Below are 23,677 nucleotides of genomic sequence, written 5' to 3' on the forward strand. Positions count from 1 at the left end.
TTTATAGTTTAACTTTGAGGTACTATAATTTAGTTTATGTGTAATTAATTCCCCCCAAAAACATGGCGATCACTATCAAAGCACGATCAAATCTTTCGTCGGAACGATATAAAGCAATTTTACGATGCCTTTCAAACAAACCATAAATCTGTAGCGGGGAAAACCCCCCCTCACGATCATGGATTTTTTGGAACTCTTGGTTTCTGTGCGATCTTTTCTCCTTTTTCTTTGTAATCGAGCAGAGCACTTTCATTAAGGCAGGTCAATATTACACACAATCGAGACCTTCAGCGTTTCTGCGAACGCGGAGGAAAGGATGTGCGACAAATGTTTCGATTATATCAATTTGTCTCCACTGTCGGCAGTCAGTCAGTCAGTAAAGCCCCAGACGTACGATCGTGCAGCTGGCTGGCAGGCTAGTAGGTGAGCTAGTGCGACAAACGTTGGGATCAGCTGCTGCACCGCGAAATATTGAAGTTTTGGCGACTAGCAACAGCATGGAGTACGCAACAAACCTTTCGGACACGCATCTGCAGGTGGCCCCGTTGACGCTGGCAAACATGTCAACGAGTGTATCACCGACGATCGCTTTCAACTACCTCGAACGCACGTGGAACTGTCTGCTTGATGTGATAGGTAAATCGTGCACGAACTGGGAGATGAGATGATTCGCTGTTAATTCAATGTTTGTGCTATGTCGCTGTCCACGCAACACCAGGTGAAGATCCTGATGTGCTGTACATATGGTTTCTTATCGCCTACGTGTACGGTCTGTTCTGGATCGTGGGCCTGGCGTTCGTCACGATGGACCTAACCGGGCGACCACAGTGCCTGCGGAGGTACAAAATACAGCCAGGCAAGAATGAGCCCCTGCCGTGGAACCGGTTCAGGCAGCTCGTCCTGACCGTGCTGCGCAACCAGCTCCTGTACGGCATACCGACCAGCTACTTAGTGTTTCACAGTCGCAAACTGTGGATGACCGACGATATACCCCCGGTGCGGATACTTCCTCCGCTCTACACCATCGCACAGGACCTGCTCGTGTGTATCCTGTGCTGGGAGATCGGTTACTACTACACGCACCGGTTGCTGCACAGCCGGCTGCTGTACCGACACTTCCACAAGCAGCACCACGAGTGGGGTGCACCGGTTGCGCTGGCCGCGATGTACTCCCATCCGGTGGAGTTTGTCCTGAGCGATCTGCTGCCCGTGTATGCCGGGTCGGCAATAATGCGCAGTCACGTCTTTACGATACTGATTTGGTTCACGTACGTAACGATCGACACCCTGGCCGACCATTCCGACTACCATCTGCCGTTTCTGGCCAGCTCCGAGTTTCATGACTACCATCATCTGAAGTAAGTAGAATTCGTGTGTGGGCAAAACAAATCACAAGATTTAAAAAAACGGTCAAAGAAGAATTCACTTTACGAGCCACAATCGTCGATGGGCGGCTTTTAACCTTCGTGGGACAATTTTTTTTCACCTCTAATAGCTTTAACCAGTGTTACGGCAACTTTGGACTGTGGGACATCGTGCACGGTACGGCGGACGAGTTTCTGAAGAAAAAACAATTCCGACGACACCGTCGGCTGTTCACCCTACGGTCGGCCCGGGAATGGATTCCGGATACGGAGACGTAGCATCAGCTTAGCTTGTCCACCATGCCAAATTTTAACGGTTTTTTAGTAATAAAAAACTTAATTATATGTTACCAAAAAAAAACAGAACAAACGATACACGCTGTGTAAGCTGCTTATGCGCCTTAGCTTATTCACACATATTTCAAGATCATCCAGAAGGTATTCACGCTTCATATAAATGTCCTTACCGAAATATCAACAAACAAAGAAATTAAACTATGATGGCCAAAAAAGGTGTGATAAACGGAGATCGAATGCCATTCGTAGTGTGTTAATTTCACACATTTTTTTTAGTTTACTTTTAACAGGAAAATACTTACCCACTCCTGAAACAAATAGACAGTTTTGTCGTTGTCAATTACATTAAAGTCATTGCAGAAACTGTGTTGTAATAAAAAGGCGAATTTTGTTTTGTAATAGCATGCCCGAATGCTACGCCAGCCATCGATGGATTAATGAGCGTGCCAAAAGTGCTTAGCATCATCAACGGTAGGCCCCAAGCAATAGCCGATGTGCCGATGTGCAGCTGAGGGACTGCCAATTAGCTATACTGTATGCTACAAGCTAAACGATGACTAAAAAAACCCATCTCACATTGGGCACGTTGTTCAGCTCAGCTGGGATGCTGGTGCGGCTTAGGTACAAAGTGCTTGCTTTACATCTTGCTTAACCGTCACTGAAACTGAGTTTTAGTTATCGAGTGTTTTGTATGTAACAAATCTTTCTCTTCCATGCTGCATCACAAAACGATTTGAAATGGCTACCAGCTTCGTTGGCGTTTGTGGCTGTAGCCATTTGTTTACCTTGACACTCCATAAATTAGTACCAAAATGTTGTGCGTCTGCACAGTTCGCACTTGGGTACATAATTACCCGCCAATGTTTAACATACTTCCAACTGTTGCTTTCAACATTAATTGCAGACCTACAGCGAATGGAAAAGTGACCTTCGAGCATGGCACGCATGGAGCATGGAGGAGGTAAATGCAGCATCATAATGTGAACTTTTGTGATCGCTTCCTATGCCGTATCTTTTTTCATTGCTGGTAGAAAATGGCCCACCATTGAGGGATTATTCGTATAAAACAATAACACTTTATTGAAAGATTCAAAAGAATGGTTTCCTGTTAAGAACGATATTGACATTTAATATGAGAAAAGCTAGAACCCTTTCAAAGTGAGAGTGCCCTTTACTTACTTGGAATGACATCGTTCGTTAAAGTCGTACCGAAATATCATTTTCAAAAACATGCTCCACTTCCACAAAAAGGGGGTGGAATGTGCTCGACTTCAGTTACCGAGCGTAACACCGTACGGAATGCAAACGACTTTGCGCTGATTGTGGACCGTATCCAACAGCAGATGACGGTCGGACGCATCCAGCGACACGTACGTGTCCCAGAAGTTTTCCACCACGCACAGGCGATGCCCTTCACCGTAAGCTTCCAGCTCGGCCGGTGAACAGAGCGTTTCGTAGCGAATGCCGCACTTCACCAGCAGCGTGCTGCCACGGTAGTTGCGCTTGTTTGCCACGTACGTGCCCAGGCTCTTGATCGCGGTACGATTCTTCTCCGCGTCGTTCGTTGGTGTGGCAACCGTGGGTGCAAACACGGTCTTTACCTTCTTCTCGCACACGGCATACTCCGAGCCGTAGCAGAAATCCTCCGCCCGGAACGTGTACGGACTTTCCGGATTGAACTCGGCGTAACTGTTCACCCACAACGTCTGGCTGCACAATCCATACGCAGCTTCGAACGTTGTCGACAGCTCTTCGGTCCAGAGCGATACGGAGCCTCCGTTGTTGCTGTTGGCGAGCGTAAGGGCTTCCTTCACAGTACGGAAAGCGTTTACTGCCACTATCGGGCTGGGCTGTACGGCAGTGGGATTGTTCGACAGCAGGTACTGCACGCCCGGGACGAATGCCAGCATTGGTTTAACGTCATTCGCATCGGAGTCACTTTGTACCAGCTGGGCACCGTAGCTCTTGGCCGCAGCGAGCGCTTGTTCGAACGGTGCGCGCAGGTATTGCTTTTGGCTGTCGCTAAAAGGCTTCAGCTTCGCCTTAACGAGCTGTACGAACTCGTCCTTTACGTTTTCCTGCACCAGCACATTCCGGATGGCCCACGGTACCGCGTTGGTAGTCCACGCCAGCGCCAAACGATCGCTGGCCGATTCGAGATCGCAAGAATCAAACACAACCATGGTACAGTAGGCCATGTGCAGTGGAATTTCTGCGGTCAGCGACAGCTGCTCGCCATCCACGGTAGAAAAGAGGGGGTACTGAAGCAGCAGCTGTATAAATTCGCTTGTAATCGGGTTTTCTCCGTAGAAGAACAGTTTGAAGCCGACACATGTCGCACGCATGGACGAGTGCAGGTCCAGCAGTATCTCGAACAGCGACTTGCGCCGATCGATCAGCACCCGGTGCTGGGCATTGGGCTGATCGAGCAGGCCGTCATCTTCCAGATGCATGTAGTGCTGCATAAAGCAGAGAGCCAGCTCTATCTCCTGCGTTGCTTCCTCTTTCGGCAGTAGCTGAACCGCACTGATAAGGTCGGCTTTATGCTTGGTCACATAGCTCATGAACGTTTCTTCGCCCGATTGAACCGAGTAGCAGTAGCAGTCCAACAGCAACGATCCGGCATTCTGGGGAGAAAGTTTTATTAGTTTACATTGTGGGAAAATATGTCCACTCTGCGAATTAAAGTGCTCAACTTACATTAGTTCCGACACTGGCACTCATTTTCTTTAACGTGTAACACGAAATAAGCAATAACCTTTGCTGAACTGATAGTGGAAAAGGAGATAATCTAATGGAAAGCCAAGCCTAATCATAAAGCCGGTGGCTCGAAAGAAGGCGCGCAGAAAAGGCCAACAACATCTCAAAGTGACCAGAAATACCGATTTATCTGTATTCCTACCGATTCACAGATGACCGCCCTAAAACTACCGATTTTCCATTTATCCTACTGAAAATCACAGATATTTGATTTTTCAGTCGTTTAAGCTTAATCTGTGGCGCTTGGGTTGCTGTTTCAAGGATCGCTATCCTCATTTGTTACTTATCGCGCTGATGCACTTTTGTTTGCCTGGCAGTTTTTAGTTTTATCCGTTAAAATTTAATGTTCCTAATAAGTAGAACGTGTCAGTTGTGGGGATTCCGAGAATTGCTCGTCAAAGAAAATTATTTAAAAATGGGATTTGAATCTCACTGTCCGCGGTTTAAGCTCACCTGACAGACAAAGAGAATTAAATTTTCAGTCGAGGGGTAGGTACAAACACACGGTGGGGGTCCGGCCCAAGATCGGATCCGAAGTCCGTTGTTTTGGGCTGAAAATTAAAAATGGCGGATGGAGCGCCTTTACGGAGAGAATGCGCTCTATTGCATGCCTTTAAAATGCACGAGGCAGAGCGCCAGTGAGTGCCACCGAAAAGAACGCTCGCGCTGTTGCATTGTATTTTCCTCAAACCCCTTCCTTTCAGTTTCTTTCGCCTTGCGCTGCGCTGAACTGGTACCCTACTTGATTCCAGCGAGTTGCGCTGCGCTGGACTGAAACCCCCTCCCGATCATTTCTTTCTTAGCACGCTATGCGCTTCCCTTCACACGGACTTGGTGCATCCGAATCAAAAGAAAAACTTTGACACATAACACATTTATAAATATTTTATCACTTTTATTGCAAACAAAAGCATATTTTAATTCATAGCTTCACTCAATCTTGCCTCAAACCACACACATTATTTATAAAATTCGCACACTTTTTCATTATCTTTGCTAGTAGGGTAAAACGAAATTGATCGTTAAAATAATTGATTAAGTTTAAATGGTTGCGTTCTCAACAGTGCTCCTGCCGAAATCTGCCAATATAATCTGGCCACACTGACTCGCAGGGCAAAAGCTCGCTCGAAAGGTCAAAGACCGTCGCAAAACGTCAAAAACGACCGTCGCCAGCGCCTCGAAATCGTTGCGAGTTTCGCTCGCTGGCGACGTCGGTTTTGACGTTTTGCGACGGTTTTGCGACGGTGGCCGCCAAAAAGCTCGCCTTGCCCTGTGAGCAAAGTGACCAGAAATACTGATGTATATCTATACCTAGGATTTGAAGGAAAAAATCTCAATTTTTTAATCATTGAACTATGAAACTCAGCCAAACAATTAAATCAATCTAAATAATCCAGCGAAAATCTAATGACAGCACGTACGATAAAGTTGTATCCAATGGAGCACTGCTGCGGCCCTAAGCGGTCGGGTGGAGCCCCGAGAAAAAGAACTTGCCACCACTGAGAAAAAAATGTGCATCTTAGTTCTTCTTTGGCTTAGAATTCCCAGTACAATTTTCACATCGACACTTCAGAAAGACCTTCATTTGTGTAACCGCTGAACCAAATCTAATCCATGTCCCAGATAAAGGATGCATATTCTCGTGAGATGGAACTTTCATTTTGCGCATTAGCACCCCCCTCCCCCCTCCATCTCGCTTAACACTTCTTTCGCGTTTACTTCTTTTAACTCAGTTAAGTTTCGAGTTTTAACCTACCGAAAACTACCGATAAAATTTTGATGCGCCTACCGAAAACCGCCAAAATAATCTGGTCACACTGCAACATCTGTAAATCTTTCATCAAACGTTAAATATGAACCTTTTTTATTTCCTCCAACGATTCACACTAATTCGAGAATTATAGAACAGATTAACAACCTTTAAATTAAAAAAACTATCGATTGAACCTTTTCTATGACGAAAATGAAGCACACATTTCTCTACCCTGACAATGTGGATAACTACATTTGACAAACGTTCGAAATCGACATGGCGGATTTGCTTGAAATATGTTGCTTGGCATCCAACTTTCTTGAAAAGCTCACGAAAGCTCACGGCCTTGGACCGTCTGAACTGGGGCAGCACCCGAAAGAATCATTTTGAATTACAAACTCGATGTGAACGGATCGTTCGTCAGAGACCGTGAGTCAGAGAGTGGAAGTGCGCGAGGAGTGTGTGAGTGAGCAGAAGTGTGAAGTAGAAAAGTTAAAGGCAAAGCGCACGAGTGCAGGAAGAGAAAATCCCTGGTAGCCGTGTTTGTGAAGTGGAAAAATACCCCTTTTCCGTGAGTTACTGTTTGCTGGCACTTAGTTATCGTTACGTTTAGGTTGGAATTTTCCAGAGTCTGATGGCTGCTCCTCGTTTTTTTTTCATTGTGTGCGCAACACTTCACATCCATGACGCATTACGCCCAACGAATAGTAGAGCTCTCTTTTTGTGTTTGCTGTGGATCGTCACGTACGCACAATCCATTTGTGCTTGAATGTGTCGATAGCTATGAATTCGTGCGTGTAGTTCTTTGTGCGTGTTTTTTTCGGTACTGCAATGCTAAGCAGTAGACAAAAAAAAAAGATTAGAATCGCACTACTTTGCTTTTAACGTGCCCTGGCTCGCTCCCCTACGTGTGGCCATGGACTATAACAACCCCTTCGAAAACGAGTCGATAGATGTAGTAGTGCGCGACTTTGTTCGTGTTCGCAGTGTTGGGTTTCACCCGTACTGAAAGCATTTTTTGTGTGTTACAACACAGTACACTGAATTTTACGATGGTTGGGAATTACCCCCACCCGACAGCATGCTTTTTGCACCACTCACCCAATACGTTACACATTGTTGAAGGCAAAAAAGTGTATTGCGTTGTATCGTGTGAGGACACCGCCGCCATCTTGTGGTTTCATTTGTACGCCACACGTATGTACAACGGCTACACACCGTTGCTTGTTGGTGTGTGTGAATGCGCGAAACGTTTCAAATACACATCTAGTGGTAGGGTGTTAGCAGGAAGTGTATTTTCAAGCCAAAACCACACATTTTGCTACGTTTTTCCGTTACATAAAACTGTTTTTTTGCTACCATCTACAACATGGCAGAAAGGCAACTGTTATTCAATGTATTTGACAAATGAATTTGTTTTTAGGTGCTCTCTCATTTCACCCAGCTTTCTCTCTCCCTTCAGTTTTCGTACCTTCTTTGGTAATGACACTGTGTAAATTTATACTTTTCCTTCTCTCTTGCAGAGTATAACAACGGCGCCCACTTATACACCAATAATAATTGTAAGGAAAAGCGATTGTCGCGTTGTGAGCATACAGACACGCACGCACGTACGCACGCAATTTTGTTATTGTCGTCGTTGCAGAAGCAATACGGACATTCGCTCCAGCGTTTGTGTAGACGAGAGGCTCCAAGGTCCAAGGCGTCGATTTGGGCACAAGACGGAACCGTGTCTATGCAGTGAAGCGCTGAGGGAAGCTAACAAGCAGCTTGTGTGATGTTGTGCCGTGGATAATGCACGAAAATCGCTCGATAGAGAGAGAAACAAACATAGTGTTATTTTTTAGCAGTTAAAATTATTAGTAGTGTAGTAATGAAACTACCACCAGCTCGCGTATTTGGCACATTTTCTTGAATACAAAGCAAGGAATACGAAGCAAAAAATCGTTGCAAAAAAGCGTTCAGCAAACGACAGACAGACAGGGAGCGAGAGTGAGAGAGAAGCAGAAGCAATAAGTATTTTCCCCCATTGTTGAGTATTGTGTTCGCTCGCGCGCGCGTGTTTGTGTGGATGTCCCTTTTCGCGAGGCACATCGGTGTCTACAATCTCGCCAGCGCGCACATACACAGGGGGAAACAAAACAGCAGGCAAGCAGCAGCAGCAGCAGCAGCAGCAGCAGCAGCGGCGGCTGTGTGAATATTCCCAACGGGCTAGAGGCAAACGGGGTCAGAAACAACAGTGCTGTGAAAGAGCGACGGCAGCTGCACATAGCAACCGTTTGTGCTGTGCAACGACCAAAGCATAACATCGCCCCGTCCCCTCCACCCTTAGAGGGGTAGACGCGCTAACAACGGACGAACCACAGGGGCTAGGCGAAAGGCGACGTTCGAGCCTTCTCTCCTCTCTCATTCGCGGATGTGCGCTGGTTGAACGATCATCTCTCGGAAGCGCCGTGCTCAGATCGAACAGAAACGCGAGCCCACCTCACCCTCAGTGTGTGTGTTTCAGAAAAGGTGTAAACGGTGGTGGCTTTTACTTATTCCATTCAATATATTCTGTGATAGTAAGCGAATTGCCCCAACTAATCGCGAAACAGTGCGAAACGCAACAGTGCTCTACATGCGCTAGTTTTCTTTTCATCGTTCAGTGAAAAAAGCAAAGAGGTGTGTGAGTGTGTGTATACGTACACGACGCGTGAGCATTTTGCGTGCCTGCATTAGGAGCACTCGTCGTCGATGCACAGTGCATTTGTTCTTATATGAAGGCGCATTCGGTGTACCTCGAGGGTAACATTTTCACAAGACAATTGTGTTTGGCTGTACGGCAGGAGCGAAACAGGTACGAGTGAAGACAAAAGCGTGTAGCACACCGTTTAGAATTGCATTTTGAACGCAAAGTAGAGTTCCCCCTTCGTGAAAGTAACGCAGCAGCGATAAGTCGACCGTTGCCACCATAAATTTCGTATTGTGTATGTGTGTATGTGTGTGCAGCTGCAGTGTGTGTGCCCCGCGTGCGAGAAAGCGAATCAGTATCGATACGACCGTTGGGAGAGTGAGTGAGAAGCCAAGCGAGTGGACAAAGCGAATATACGAATGAAGCAAAAAGTGCGTTTCTTTTCTGCTCTTTTGTCGCTAATCGAAAGAGAGAATTAGGAAAATAGAAAGTGCGTTTGTAAGAGCGATCACACACACACTCGCACGCACCATACCATACACATCTACAGTCGTAAAGTTACGTAGCGAGCAAGGCCTGTAAGTGATTAATTTTCATTTTGTTTCTGTTTCTGTAACGCATGATAGCGAGCGGAGTCGACGCGCAATTGTCGTGTGTGTATATGCATGTGTGTAAATAGACGTCACGTCCGAAACGGTCGAAAAAGTGAAAGTGCAAAAACACGGCAGGAACCATACCTCCACCCACAAGAGAGAGCTGTGAAGAGAACGAGAGACTACTCCAGGCGCGATGACAAACTCGCACAATCGTAACGGCCGCAATGCTGGCAGTGGTAACCATGCCGAGCGGTACTTCCACAACCACAGCCCGCAGCAGCTGAGCCCTTCGACGCAGCAACAGCAGCAGCAGCAGCAGCAGCAGCATGGTGGCAACACCGGAAGCAATGGCAAGCAGCAGCGTGGAGGAGGCCGCAGTCAGCGGTCACCGAGTGCGAACTACTTCCGTAGTATTTTCTCCTCGTCCAACACAATACCGATAGTACAACAGCAGCAACAGCAGCAGCAAAGGCAACCGTCGTATTCACCCACCGGTGGACGAGGTGGTGGTGGTCGCCATAGCAACAACAGCAGCAACAGCTCAAACAGCTTTAATCAGCGCTCCAGTCCGAGCAGTAGCGGCAGCTTCCCGATGATGATGTCCTCGCCGATGGGAGCTGGTACGGCCGCCGGACCTGTATCAGGTTCGCCGCCAAACTTTTCCCACTTTGCGGGCAGCAAGTGCTATGATGCACCCGCACCCACCGCGCTGCCGAAACCACCAGTCCACTGGACCGTCGGTGGCGGCAATGGTAGCAGCAGCAGCAGCAGCACTACTAGCATTAGCAGTTCCTTCTCGTCGATGATGATGATGGCGAGTGGCGGCGCCGTCGGAGGCGGTTCATCCGTCCACACTTCGATGGCCGGTGGCGCTAATAGAAAGGGGGCGGCAGGATCCTCCTCCATCAACGTGGGGCTGAAGCAGCAGTACCACAGCCAGCAGCAGCAGCAGACGCGACTGCGGAGCAAGGCGATGAAATCGTGTGCATCGGCTGCGGCCAAGGCAAGCAATCGCCATGCCGCTGCCTTCACGCACAATCTGAAAACGATTCTCAACGTGCAGGCTTAACAACCCGTCGTCACCGTAACAGCCAGCAGCAATGGCAGACAGAGTAGCGGCAGTGGCAGTAGCAGAAACAGTCTCGAGCAAGTGACGCGAGAGCAAGATGATGATAATACGATAACGATGACGACGAGCGTTGAAGGCGCTAGCGACAAGGAGCTGTCGACGATACGGCGAACTGACGATGCGCCACCGCTCTCGGTGGTGCGCCAGCGGAAACGAAATCGACGGAGGAAAGCTAAGCAGCAACACCAGCTGCCCGCGAAAGCGACAGATGTGAAGCAGCAGTAAATGTGCCCAACTATCCTCATCCCCCTCTAATTTGTGACCGAAAGATAGTGAGAGAAACTGGCGAGAAATCAACATTCAGTGACCTGCAAAGGATTGCGCAGAAGGGAAATAATGCCCGTTCGTGGATATATGGTTGGAAGAAAGTGAGTGGTTCCATCAGCTCCACGACACAACCACTCATCCCTAGAGAGCAAAGCGCGCAGGGTCATCCTGCAGATGTGCCGTTGTGTCATTGTGTGACAGTTTCTTCCTTTTAGGGAACACCCGGCCGTCTCACATGCTGTGAGAATACAAACCCCGTTCTGTTGCACTGAAAGGGGGTCAACCCTTTTCAAGCGCTAGTAAACGGACGGTTTGGGAAGGTGTAATTTCCTGTCGAAATCTGGCTTGTGGTTTCTTTCTATCATCGATATACAACGTTGAAGAGAGAGAGAATGGGAGAAGTGTGCTCATCGCACCGTTTGTGGTGCTGTGTTGTTGCTAATGCATGAAGATACCGATGTTGGTTGCGTTGGTTGCTATCGTAACCGTCACCGCCGTCGCCGCCGTATGTCGCCTTCCGCAAATTTGTCGACACGATCATCATCATCAGTGTACGATCGTCGTTTGCACTGAGGTTGTAAATGCTGCATCTACCGCCTGCGCCTGACTGCGAGGAAGTAAGAAAGGAGAGAATCATCGGCAGCCGCAGAAGGAGGAAATCAAGGTAGGAGTGCGTGGTAGGGAAGGATAGGAGAGGGTAGGAGTAGTCTTACGTGTATGTATGTAAAGGAATCCTTATGACTATATGTGTTTTTTTTTGTTTCGAACGTTCTGATTTCGCGGTATATAATGATCACAAGTTAAAACTTTTATTTTGAACGATCCATTACGATGTCGCGATAAAAGTCGTACGATAATTATAAATGACAGAAGAAAGGGAACTAAAGATAAATGGTACAACCCTTCCCCACTGGCAGACGAGGTTGAAGTTGAGGGCAACAGCAAAGGACATGCGTTAATAGCAGTGTGCTGTGTGTGTGTCTCGCTAAACACGGATGATGGGGTAGTGCGAAATTAAAAGTACACAACGATAGAGCAGGAAGAGCGAGAGACAATGAAGAAGAGCTTTCGGTATATAGACAAAAGCATTCGTCATTTGTGTGCAAGTGTCTCGCGGAAGGACAGGGTTAGGACAAAGAGAGGAAAACTGATGGTGCATGGTGCATGGTTGGAGTGATAAAACACGGAAATTTATCAGTAGGGCCAGCTATTAGTGCCAGTAGTAGGTGAGACGCGAGGCACACAAGAGACCAAAAGTGCGTATGGTTTTTTTTTTTAGAAGAGGCAAGTCCTGATAATGTACTCCAGAGCACAGCAATAGGCACACTCAAGCCTCTGAAAGGAAGCAATCATCATCGTGTGTGGGTGTGGTGGGTTTTTTTTTCTTTCGCAAACACATGGTGTTTGGGATATTGGCTGCTGTACCAATGCAGCTAAAACTTCGACGTTTTCCGTCGTTGCATAACGTTGCCATACTCTCTCTTTCGCCTCCTTGTTAAGGACGGGGGAAGAGAATGTCGGCCGCAGACGTTTGTGCAGCGAAAACATTGTTGAATTTTTTTCTTCTTTTAATTATCTTTTGCATAAGATATAACCTTTATACTTTTAGTGCGTTTTATTCTAGTTGTACTACCTGTGTGCGTGTACTTTGTACGCCAAATTGAGTTGGTGCCAAGCATTGTGATTTTCGGTCGGCTTAAGCAGCCGACTGTTAAAATTTTGATTAACATTTATAACTTTTTTCCTTTTTGTCTGTTTTGTAAACTACTACACGACCCCTTGGGGGCGAACAACGAAGGCAATAATGTTTTGGCGATCCCTTCAATCCTAATGCCTGGACACATCCGTGCGCATCATTCCGAGCGGAAGGTTCTCCGTGATGGTGGTGGAGTGTGTGTGCATCGTGTATTGTTCACAACAGTTATGCTCAAGCGAAGCGAGGCGATACATGTTTTGGGATTCACACAATTGTTCCCTTTGTTTTGTTTCCTGGCTAATAGCCGGACAATGCAAACATACTTCCAACGTGTTTCAGAGCCTTTCTCTGCCGCAACGTACCTTCCTTCCATATTCGTACTATTATCGCCCATTAGCGAATATCTGTTCCCTTCAATTTGTACTTCTGTAAGCCCACCGCCCAGCAGCGATGTGTAGAGTATGGAGCATAATTTGGCAAAGTTGGAAACATAAACCACCCAGGGCGTGTACACTATGATAATGGGACACGGGAGGGGATATTCCTGTTTCTCTTTCATTTTGGACACTTACAAATTAGTATATAAGTAGTTTTTTTCCAGTCAGTCAGTCAGTTTGGAAAGTACCGAGACCCACATACACACACACACACACACCCACGCACACAACTGTCCAACGGATCGTAATCGATAATATGACGATAATAAGTGGACAGCAGAGGGTAATGGATTGTTGTCTTCTTTGTTTTTGCTTCTCTTTTTAAGAAAAAAAAAACGGTGATATAAATTTGAATTTTAAGAAACAGATTTTCTATGCTAATGAAGATGAGAGGATCTCCCGCGCGCGTCCGTTCACGCACAGCAACCAGACTCACTTACACACACAGGTGTATTACGGTGCACTTCGGTGTGTGTAAAATTAGAATGAAGGATACATGGTGGAGTGTTGCTGCGCGCGCGGGTGTGTTTATATTATCTGACGTGAGGAAGGAAACCAGTTTCAATTGTACAAAGGATATATATATATATATATACATTTAAAAAACACAAACAAAATTTGCACACATTCAGAGACAGAAGATGTAGATGAATCAACAGCAGCGGAAGAGTCGAACCGAGGGGGTAAAAACTGTAGGAGAGAAAACAGTCGTAATGTGTTGTTTGCTGTGTCGTTAACTGAGGCAATCCTGAGTTGGTTGGTTCTTAGGTTCTCGATGGGATTGGCAGCAAAGTGGGCGTTTGTTTGGGCGAAAGAGATGTAAACACACCAGGGCATATTAGCTCACAAACCACCAAACTGGTGAAAATTGGCGAATTTGAAAGCTGTAACGTAGAATCATTTGACCATCATCTCGCCTCCTATCGTGGCGGGAAAAAGGTGCAGAATGTGGTACCGGGTACAGCTACTATTAAATTGGAATTTCCACATTTCGTTTTTTCATGGCAAAATGTATACCCGTTTTTGCTCTATTTGTGATATTCAGCCTTGAGAACTTAGTGAACTTTTTTTGGCTGACTTTGAAAATGTCCATCGAATTTGTTTTGCAATGCAGAAATTATAGATATCGTTTGCATTTGTGCAGAAGTACCTGTAAATATTTAAAATTACTTCAGAAGAAGAAAAAAATCTACCCTTTTGGGCAATATCTTTTCATTCCGTAAATAACTATAACCCCAGATGAAGTGGTGCAACAACTTGGTACATACGTATGTATCTGGCTCCTTTTGGTACGGCAATACCTTTTTTGCATCGACATGTGCAAAAATCGTATTCGTATTAGTGTCGCGCCCTTGAGATGCAAATTTCATTTTTCTTCTAAATCTAAATCTAAAGCTCTACATAGATTGTCTTGTTTTGTGTGATATGCGTACCTTTCGCATATCAAATTTTGCCCATCGGGATTTCACTAATTGGACGATACAAATAATACGTGCAGCGTGACCAAAATGAAGAGGGAGAAAGAGAGAGAAAAGAACAACTCCGCTACAAAACCCACAACCAACCCCATCCAGTCCCAAACACATCGAAGAACGGGGCAGGATAAACGCATTGCTCGATGCACAGTGCAAAGTAGAGGCAGCAGCAATCGCAGTACAAAAACTTAAACCAACACTAAGCGCTGTATGTTTTACACTAGGGGGGAATACGTGGTGGTAAGGAGCGGGTGGTGCTGGGTGTTATTGGATGGGCTCTAGAGATGCAACGATCATGCAATGAGTATGCAATGAAGGAGCAGAGTCGGCACTAACGACTAACTGTTGTGTTGGTGTACTTTAGGTCCTGGAGTATAACTCCCATATCCTCCCTTTCTCTTGATTATCACCATCGCCCCCCCCTCCCCCTCCCCCCATCTGCAATGAATTGGAGGCACTAAGTGTGTTGTTATTACTCAAATTGCTTGGTGTCTGTGTGTTGTGGTCCGTGTTAAAATTAACTCTACTGAAAACAGACAGAAAGGAAATGCATGCTGAACTGAAGGAACTTACGAAGCCCCCCCGAGCGGAAGCGCGGGAGTTCCTTTGGGAGGACAAATTTGTGATGTAAAACGATAGTTGGAGCAGGTGCGCGTATGTGCGTGTGTGTGTGTGTGTGCGGGTCTTTATGGAACATACCATCGTGTTCCTCCCCCAGTTACGTTCCTAACATTGTTAGGCCACACTGTAGAAATTCAATTTTACAACGAAATTTAATTTGTTCTCGCCGAACAAAAGGATGAGAAGATAAGTTCGTAAAGGGTCAAAACAACGGTGTGTAAAAGAGCGTTGCTGTTGTGTTAAAACAAACAATCTTTCAAACATTTGGGTGGCGTTTGGTTCATTCCTTTAGAAGGCTTAGTTTTCCTTTCTTCGCTCTATCGTTTTTTTTTATTTAAAATTATTTTTCCCCCAAACTTCTTTCCTCTAACGAATCAAAAAAGGTGATATAGTATCAAGTGCAATTTCATCCCCCCAATATGCTTCTGCTTCCTGTCTCCAACACAAAAATTAGAACAAATTCCAAGCTTTTCTTCCACCCGTGTGTGGTCCTTTTCTACACAACCCTAAAGTTCTGGAAGTGTTAGGTAAAATTCACCCCCAGCTACTGCGTCCTTTATCCTCCCGTAGTCGTAGTTTGTTCATTCGATTGCAATACTTTGATTATACACAATTAAAATAATAATTTCTTTTATTTTTCGGGCCCATTTGTTGTCCAACGCACAAGCTGTGAGACAACATCCCCGTGATCTCAATTGATTGTGATCTAAAAACTAAACCATGATGGAGGTGGTGTGCGTCGGCGGTTAACAGTGTTGTCTTTTGCGGTAGGGGTAAAGCTTATCTCGAGTTGTGAGAGCGAATAGTGCAGAAAAAAATAGTAAGAAGGATCAAGAGACTGCAGACAGACGAAGCATTTTTAGTAAAATAAGAAACAGGCAGCTTTGAACTCAAATTACACCCAAATGCGTGCCTGGAGGGGGGGGAACTGCTACGGTTTCCATTCCAGTCTGCAGTTCTCGCGTAAATTGCACCCTTCGGCGCACTATGAACTTTTGCCGCGGGAACGGACGAGGGAGCATTTTACATTTCAAACGATACTGGGACGCGAACAGACGATCAGTTCAATCTAAGTGTTTTTTTCACGATCGCTCGTAAGTTGTGCTATTAGATTGGGATGTGTTGATACACCGTTGCGCGTTAAATCAAATAGTGTGTGATACATACACAAATTGATACATTTTAACAAACCTCGGTGTGCCAATACAAACATCTTAATGTAGCATAATCACTCGAAGCGATTAACACCATCAACGAAATCAAGATGGCTTTTGTGAATGACAAAATTTTGTGCCTGAGAATGCTTGAGAAACAATCTACGTTACGGTATCGATTTTTCTATTGCCTAGAAAACTGAAAAGATCGATTGGAAGATGGGTTTTGAAGGAAGAATCTTGGCAGCAGGGAGAGAAGTATCATTTCCCGGCGCCCAGCATCCTCGCGTCCAGCTCGTTTGAAGTGTGGTGATGCTTCCGCAACCACCAATACCGCTACCATAAAAAAGACACGCTAGAAAAAAGACGCCCCTCTTAGTGACCAGTCCGGATCATACAATGTTTTGCTTCTTTTTTTTTATTTGTTATCTTATAATTCTAACTATAATTTTCGTACATCCTCTTTCATTTACACACACACGCGCCTCATAGATGTAATAGTTCTTACGTCTTTTTTTTTTACGCTTTCATTTTGTTTTCTCTCCTTACCGTCATCTCCATGCCGGTTCAACAACATCCTTGCCTTGTGTTGACAGAATATTCATCGCAACGAATCAAGTAAAAAAGTACAAAAATATTTTTTTTTATATAGTTCTTTTATTATTTGCTTTGCTCATTTTCCTTCCTTTCTTCATGACTATTCATTTAATTACATTTCATTACTATTACTTTCATTACAAAACATATCAATAGTGTATTGCCACTAAAAGGCGGACTTGCTTGTAGTCGAGTTTCTCGATATGTAAAACTGGAACTTTTAGGTCGATCTTCATTTCATTATTCCTTGCGTTGAACATATTTTTTTTTAATTCCTGAATTGCCGGTACCTGAATATTGATGGCTAAGCCTGAGTGTGTGCCATTCTATTTAATCGTTTGCATTGGAAAATATCTTCATCTCCATACACATATTCTTTTATTTTTCCAACCATTCTAGTTCATTTATCTCATTTTCAAAGATATTATAAAGGACTGAAAAAAAATACAAAAAAAAACAGTTGATCGTTTTCCATGAAATTCTGCTTTTAACAACACACACACAACGATTGGATCGGCATGGAGAGGACCCGTATCTATTTGTTTTATTAAATTCATCAACGTTCCTCGTTGTAACCGTTTTTCCTTATTTTGGGCGAGCGAGTAACAGGCTAGTGTCCATCGCGAGCACAAAACCCTTGTAGGTAAAAAGGCGTTACACAAACATTTGCGCGAACCAAATAGGGACGAGGAGAAGAAACTATAATGATTTTATCACTCGGAACGTAATATGGTACACGCACGTATTACCAAAGCAACCAAGAGAGACAGTCTAGCGCGCACGTGGGTGTATGTGTGTAGAGGAGAGAGAATGGACAACACTATTATATAAATATACACCTTTAGTAGAGTGTGGATTTGAAAAAAAAACTAAAACCAAACGAAGCCGCCAAGCCAGAAGAGAAGAAAAAGGACATTTTGAATGGAATATCCGGTTGTGTGCCACTAGAAAATAATGATGGTTCTCATGGAGAAACTCGCTTGATAAGTTGAATGAGAGAAACAGAGAGGGAGAGTGCGTCGTTGAGCGCGCTGAGAACTGTCGTTGCGTTGTGGTGTGTCCCCCGACACCTTAGTGTGTGTTTTTGTGTGTCGTAACTGTGCTGTTGGCTTTCTTCGGCCCAGCATGGTCCACACCCCACAAGACCAAGGTAGACCGGGCCCGAAACCTGCGAAGCAGATGAAGCATTTTTTCCGTTATGGTTTTTGTTTTGTATTTAGAATTTAGAACCTTAAGGCTTCGAGTACTTCGTTCTGTATATTACAGAGCGCGTAAGGAGGTACACTGCTGGAAGGGAACGAACGTTTCGTGGTACTGAATTTGAGGGCCTACCCAATTTGCAGTCCCGTAACGGACTGTTTCCCAACTCCCCCTTGAATTAGGGGATCGTCGTCGTCCTTCCGGGCTCCTAGCGGTGAAGCGGTTTGTTGGCGTACGAGAAAGTGACAACATCTGCCACATACGCGGGGAAAGTCGATTTCGATTTCGATGTTCGATGTGAAAAAGAACGAAACGATTGACCAAGTATTAAACCGTCTGTTTCGCAGGCGCTTCGTGCCCGGGCTTGCTGTCCCCGGTCCGGAGGGAGTAGTGCATCACTCCCTTTGTGGGAGAATCGCACTGAGACATTGATTTCCATTGATGAGAGAAGCGGCCATACAAAATAGCGGGCCGTTTTGCCTTCGTTGGAAAAATGGGCACACTTAACGCGCTACAGGGAAAGGTGGGCAGTTTTCGGCCGAACCAACATACTATAATCCTACGGATAGAGCCCTCAAAAGAAAAGAACTCTATTATACCCGCTCACCACCACACACATACATACACCGTTGCAACCAATTTTTAGCCTAAACCGTAAAGAGAAATAGACATACGAAGAGAAGATTCAATAGTACCAACAAAACGGATGGGTGGGTCGGATGATATACGTATCTTATGTGCAGTAAAATAGAGCAAAACTGATACACCCACCCATCACACACATACACACACACAAACATACAACTCCACATGACGACGGTGTATATTGTGCATGCCAAGTGTATTTGAAACGATAAAAGCAAGCAACAACAAAAACCGACCGAGTCTTAGAAGTATAATATTAATGTTAAATTCGAAACTGCTAGTGGGTGGTACTAAGCATAAGTGAAGACAGTAGAGCAGCAGCTGCAGCAGTGGCTATGCAGCGAAAGAGAGAAAGAGAGAGAATGAGATAGAGAGTGGTAAAGGGAGAGTAAGAAGTGAGAGTAAACAAAAAAAAACAACACAGAAGGAGTCAGAGAAGAAGGCTAAGGAAACAATTGTACAGTCAAAAGCAGCAAACAAAACGATTTGATATCATTGCGTGTGCGTGTGTGCAAAACTAAACAGGAAGTGTAGTAGAGCCTCGAAGTTCGAGACACAGGGTTCGAGCTAAGTACTAGCAAAACAAAACTGCGAAAATAACCGTAAAATCAAGATTTAGAAATGTTTGTAATTGTTCTGTGATCCCCCTTTAACTGATTTACGGTTTTGCTGTCTGCTTGATCCGACTCCCGCTTGGGCGAGAAAGTGAAGATCCAAACACTACACACAATCAGCACAGAGGGGGTGGGTTGGTGGGGATGTGCATCCTCGCCATATGTCCCTCAACAGCATACAGGGTGCGCGGGAATGTACGGTTCTTTGCAACACGCGACAGACACCACACGCACGTGGTGTCAACATCTGTTTGTATAGCCTGTACTTCCTGCCCGTACATCTGTATGTATATGTGTGGCTGTGTGTGTGCATTTTAAAGAAAACATAGTTGTGAAAATATAGGTAAAACAAAATAGACAAGGGAGGGAAGACCGAGTGTTGTACGCTCAAAGGGGAGACGGGATCAAAAAGGCAGCTCAACCATCATCATCAATTTAAAGAAACAACAATTGTATGAAACAACAATAACAAGGAAAATCAACACTACACATATAAAACCTTATACTTGATCATCATTGCAATCATATTTTGTAACAAGAAGAAGAAGAAAAACACACAGAAAATTGGAGCGAATTGAATGTGAAACTTTGTACGAAAAAGAGGATACGCACCAAAATGCCGTAAAATGGGGTTTGCAGACGGGATATCTTTATGCAGCAAATAATTATGGTGGCATAATACCACACAACAAATCACACTCTTGTTCATCAGCTCATCACCTTTTCCTTTTGACCGTGATATCATACATACCTTTTACCGAAGAGAACTCCCGCCTGGTGACGTCAAATCTGTAGCATATAAACTTTAAAAACTTACCTGCAATAAATGCGCTCACCCACAGATACACAGTTAGAGGTTATGGTTTCTGTTGCTAACACCAGGGCTAGGCGCCCAACCGGCGGCCACGTGCATTCTCAATTTGAACTGCTAGTATTTTGGTCTTGCAATACCTTTCGCAACGAGCAATAACTGCTTAGGTTGTTGTTGCTTCTCTCTCACTTTCCTTTTGCATACATTTAAACTGCTTTTGTTACCTAAAAATTATAATCCACCAAAGTCATATTCAAATATTATCCATACAAAAGTACCACATTTTTCAATAAATAACACGTTTACGTGCCACGGTCGGGGCTGGCCACCGAAGTCGGTGTGTTATCGCAGAACCACACTTTTACACACAAATAGCAACACATTCACACTCATCACACACGGAATAACGATAAAAAAACCATTGCTCCAAAGTTTCAATGTCAAATTAACCAAATTAAAAAGTGCATGTAGAGAATCGAAACAAAACCGCGCCCGTGCTCGCGCCGTAAAGCAGCGAGAGAGGGAGCGTAAAAGGAGAGTGCGAAGGAGGGCGACGTAGCGCCAAATACATTGTGTTGTGTGTCTGCCGGTGGGGCGAGAAGGCAAACTGCTCACCCACTGCGCAACTACCACCCACAGAGGAGAGACAAATTGTGCGCTCGGTTTCCCTCTGCCGCCGCCCTGTAAGGTGTGATGTGTTTATAACAACTAGTAGTGTTTAATAATCGGCTGAAATGTATACACAAATTGTTCAAATTTACCGTCTCTCTCTTTAAACAATCCTTTTGCTTGGAAAAATGTCTAAAAAAGCGACCAAATTCGTAACAGCTCCACAAGCCAATGCCGACGACGGACGGTCCATTTGCGTGCTCGTCGTCTGTGAGTGGCAGCCCAAATAATCTAGAAATCCCAACCTGTTTTCGATAGTAGCAAACACCACCCTGATCTCGGCGTGAGAGACGCTTTCGTCCTTTCTGTAACAACTTCACGTTAGCCGCGCCGCGTGGTGTGGCAGTGAATAGAGTAGCGTGATTTTATTTCCCACCCACCCATTTTGGCTCTCAAACATCCCCGATGCATTTGTGGTAGATTCTTTGTGCCTAAAATTCTTTCGTTTCTTTGCGTTTTTCTTAATCTTCTTAGACAAAAAATCATGGAATATATAAATATAAACAGAAACACACTAAAACGCTAATGAAATAACAAACGGGCAGGATTTCGCATTGCAAACATAGAGCGAGAGAAGAGTGTTTGGACTCGTTTCGTATTAATTTTCCATAAACCGTGTTTTCTAAATCAAACTCTCCCTCCTTCTCCACTCAGTCGTCATATGAATATTTGCGCGGCATCCATATACCAACCCCCCCCCCCCCCTTACAATCAAAGCAAAATCTTTTTTAGGGAACCAGAAACACAAAGAAGCAGCAAGTAATGATACGCTCAGGAGAAATCCGAGAAAGCAATAGGCAGAGCAGGAAGCAGACGAAAGCGTAGAATGAATGGTGTTTTTGATTAATACAAAGAAAAATATGCAGTATAATAGCAGATCTTGCAGCATATATAGAGAGCACGAGAAAACGGACGAGGAAGAAACATTAGAAAGAAACACACACACACACACACACACACAAAACTCAGTTGTAAAATTTCCATTTTTCAAATTTTGTACGAAAAGATCGAAGTAGAGTACCAAAACAAAAAGAAACAAAAAATAGCACATTAATGCTCTACTTCGCAAAATCCTACAATCAAAAGAAAAAAAGAAAACAACCAACAACTTACAAAAGAGCATTTGTATGATGCCACCAACATAACAACAATTACTATCGAAAAAAAAGAATATCCATCGATAGATAAAACAAGAAATAAAGAATATTTCTCATTTCTCACCCCTCCTTCCCGCATTCATACCTTCCCTGATAATAGTCCCTTATCCCTTTAAAGAAAAAAATCCCCAATTCCCCGGCCCTCATGGCGTCCTTTCCAATTTTTGATCCAATATCCATCCCTCCCTGCCATGAGGACCAACCCAAATGTATTGATAAAAGAACTACTTTACCGATTCAATCAAACGAAATCATCGGAGTGTTGTGTGTCACTTGAAACGGCCGTCTCCTTCGACGAGCGGTCGCAACGAATCTGTTCCTCGGGTGTACCCCGCTGTGGACGAACCAATGCTTCGAGTTCGAAGTAAGGAAGCATCGGAAATAACGGCCTGGATGTGGAAGGCCAGCATTGGGCTAGTGTAGATGCATCTCCGAAGCTTATCCCGGACCACCTCATGGTTTAAGAGGTAAGTAGCATTATAAAAGATATCATGGATCAATAAAGTATAATAGCTACATCCGAAAGCTCACAATGTTCTTTAAATGTTGCTTTAATGTATATATATATATGGTTTTTTTATTTATCAATATAAATACTCCTGATTCCTCCTCGCTTTACTTTACGTAGTATCAAACAGGAATATAGTTGCCTGACTGACGGGACAGCATGACACGATCGCGCAGTGTGTGTATTACGTTTGTATAAGAAAAGAAATAAATGTTTATAAAATATCCCATTATAAGAGATAGTAAGTCGTGTTTCAAATTTACTTTACTTGCGAATGGCATTTCAACAAACGATCAACGAAGCATTTTTCTTCTCATGCTTTCTCTACATTTTCTACAATCAATGTATCCGATCTTTCTGTTTGACGACTAAAATAATCATTTAAACACTCCTTCTATCTAATCTACAGATGCATGAAACAGCGGTTCGGCATCTCCGATTGTCGTGTTTGATCTCAAGTGTGTACCACAAATGTAAATGATGATCATCAATAACGAGAAAAAGGCCGTAAACAACGTGCATGTGTTCATGTACGGTTGACTTACCCATTCATTCGATCATCGCTTTGGGACCTCACCGAAAGACATCTGAGGCCCGATTATTAAACACAAACGGAAATGACACAAGACAAGTGCGTCAAGACAAACGGAAAATAGGTATGCATTTTGAAACCGTTCTTGTGACAGACAAGTTTCGTTAAATTTTTTCTTTCGTTAAAGCTGTGTCGATGTGTCAAAATGTTCAAAATCAAAACAAAAAACGTAAACAAGTTTATTTAAGACACGATCGTTTATCAAGCTAACAATCCTTGTTTAAAACATCGAAATGATTTTATCCCACTTCGTAAGTGACGATAGCGGCAGTGAAGAAGAAACAACGGTAGATTTGGCAAAACAGCGCCGACTGCTTCGAAGTGTTTTCGACCCGTTACAGCTTTATAACCAAGCGTGAGTTAAGCATACGGATCATTTGTGCAAACCATGTTATACATGTTTCATTTCGTGGTTGTTAATTTCAGATTTAAGAAAAAAAAAATCGAGTGTCAAAGGAAATTTTCCTTGACATTCTGGCGGAGATCGAGCCCTCCGAATATTTGTTATAACTAAAAGTGTATGCAGTTAGATGTGATAATTTCATGTGCGTATGCTGTTGGTTGTTGAAGCAGCCACTCACTGAAGAAGTTGCTGGAATCCTATGCTGTTGAACGCAAACCAGGTGCGTGAGCCCTTCATCTTTCGACTACCATCGAAGAA

At 44.4% G+C, this 23,677-nt stretch overlaps 3 protein-coding genes across 4 annotated transcripts; 2 read left to right on the plus strand and 1 right to left on the minus strand.

Annotated features, from left to right (window-relative positions):
* The first annotated feature begins 1 nt into the window (after position 1).
* Positions 2-1,864, plus strand: LOC121587826 (fatty acid hydroxylase domain-containing protein 2-like). The gene is made up of 3 exons (XM_041905006.1): positions 2-636; positions 719-1,358; positions 1,496-1,864. Exons 1-3 carry the CDS (start codon positions 498-500, stop codon positions 1,641-1,643), a joined length of 927 nt encoding a protein of 308 aa, XP_041760940.1. The 5' UTR covers positions 2-497; the 3' UTR covers positions 1,644-1,864.
* A 1,051-nt stretch (positions 1,865-2,915) lies between these two features.
* On the minus strand, positions 2,916-4,518 carry LOC121587825. The gene is made up of 2 exons (XM_041905005.1): positions 4,362-4,518; positions 2,916-4,288 (listed from the first exon to the last, which is right to left on the minus strand). The coding sequence occupies exons 1-2, from the start codon at positions 4,383-4,385 to the stop codon at positions 2,933-2,935; spliced, it is 1,380 nt and encodes a 459-aa protein (XP_041760939.1). The 5' UTR covers positions 4,386-4,518; the 3' UTR covers positions 2,916-2,932.
* A 2,042-nt stretch (positions 4,519-6,560) lies between these two features.
* LOC121591158 (homeotic protein Sex combs reduced-like) lies at positions 6,561-21,842 on the plus strand. Of its 2 annotated transcripts, none has more exons than XM_041911579.1 (3): positions 6,561-6,745; positions 7,698-9,013; positions 9,475-21,842. In XM_041911579.1, exon 3 carries the CDS (start codon positions 9,638-9,640, stop codon positions 10,511-10,513), a length of 876 nt encoding a protein of 291 aa, XP_041767513.1. In that variant the 5' UTR covers positions 6,561-6,745; positions 7,698-9,013; positions 9,475-9,637; the 3' UTR covers positions 10,514-21,842. The 2 variants fall into 2 exon arrangements, with proteins under 2 accessions (XP_041767513.1, XP_041767514.1); XM_041911580.1 differs by having other exon boundaries at positions 7,698-7,736.
* The last annotated feature ends 1,835 nt before the right edge of the window (positions 21,843-23,677 follow it).

Source organism: Anopheles merus, chromosome 2R (genome assembly GCF_017562075.2).
Source record: "Anopheles merus strain MAF chromosome 2R, AmerM5.1, whole genome shotgun sequence".
Classification (NCBI taxonomy): Eukaryota; Metazoa; Arthropoda; class Insecta; order Diptera; family Culicidae; genus Anopheles; species Anopheles merus.

Excerpts from the sequence above, each read along its gene's own strand:
- LOC121587825 (XM_041905005.1), bottom strand. The coding sequence starts at position 4,385 with ATGAGTGCCAGTGTCGGAACTAAT. Across the intron at positions 4,289-4,361 it reads GTGCCAGTGTCGGAACTAAT|AATGCCGGATCGTTGCTGTT; the intron begins GTAAGTTGAGCA and ends CTTTCTCCCCAG.
- LOC121591158 (XM_041911579.1), top strand. The coding sequence starts at position 9,638 with ATGACAAACTCGCACAATCGTAACGGCCGCAATGCTGGCAGTGGTAAC.
- LOC121587826 (XM_041905006.1), top strand. The coding sequence starts at position 498 with ATGGAGTACGCAACAAACCTTTCGGACACGCATCTGCAGGTGGCCCCG. Across the intron at positions 637-718 it reads CTGTCTGCTTGATGTGATAG|GTGAAGATCCTGATGTGCTG; the intron begins GTAAATCGTGCA and ends ACGCAACACCAG. Across the intron at positions 1,359-1,495 it reads CATGACTACCATCATCTGAA|CTTTAACCAGTGTTACGGCA; the intron begins GTAAGTAGAATT and ends CACCTCTAATAG.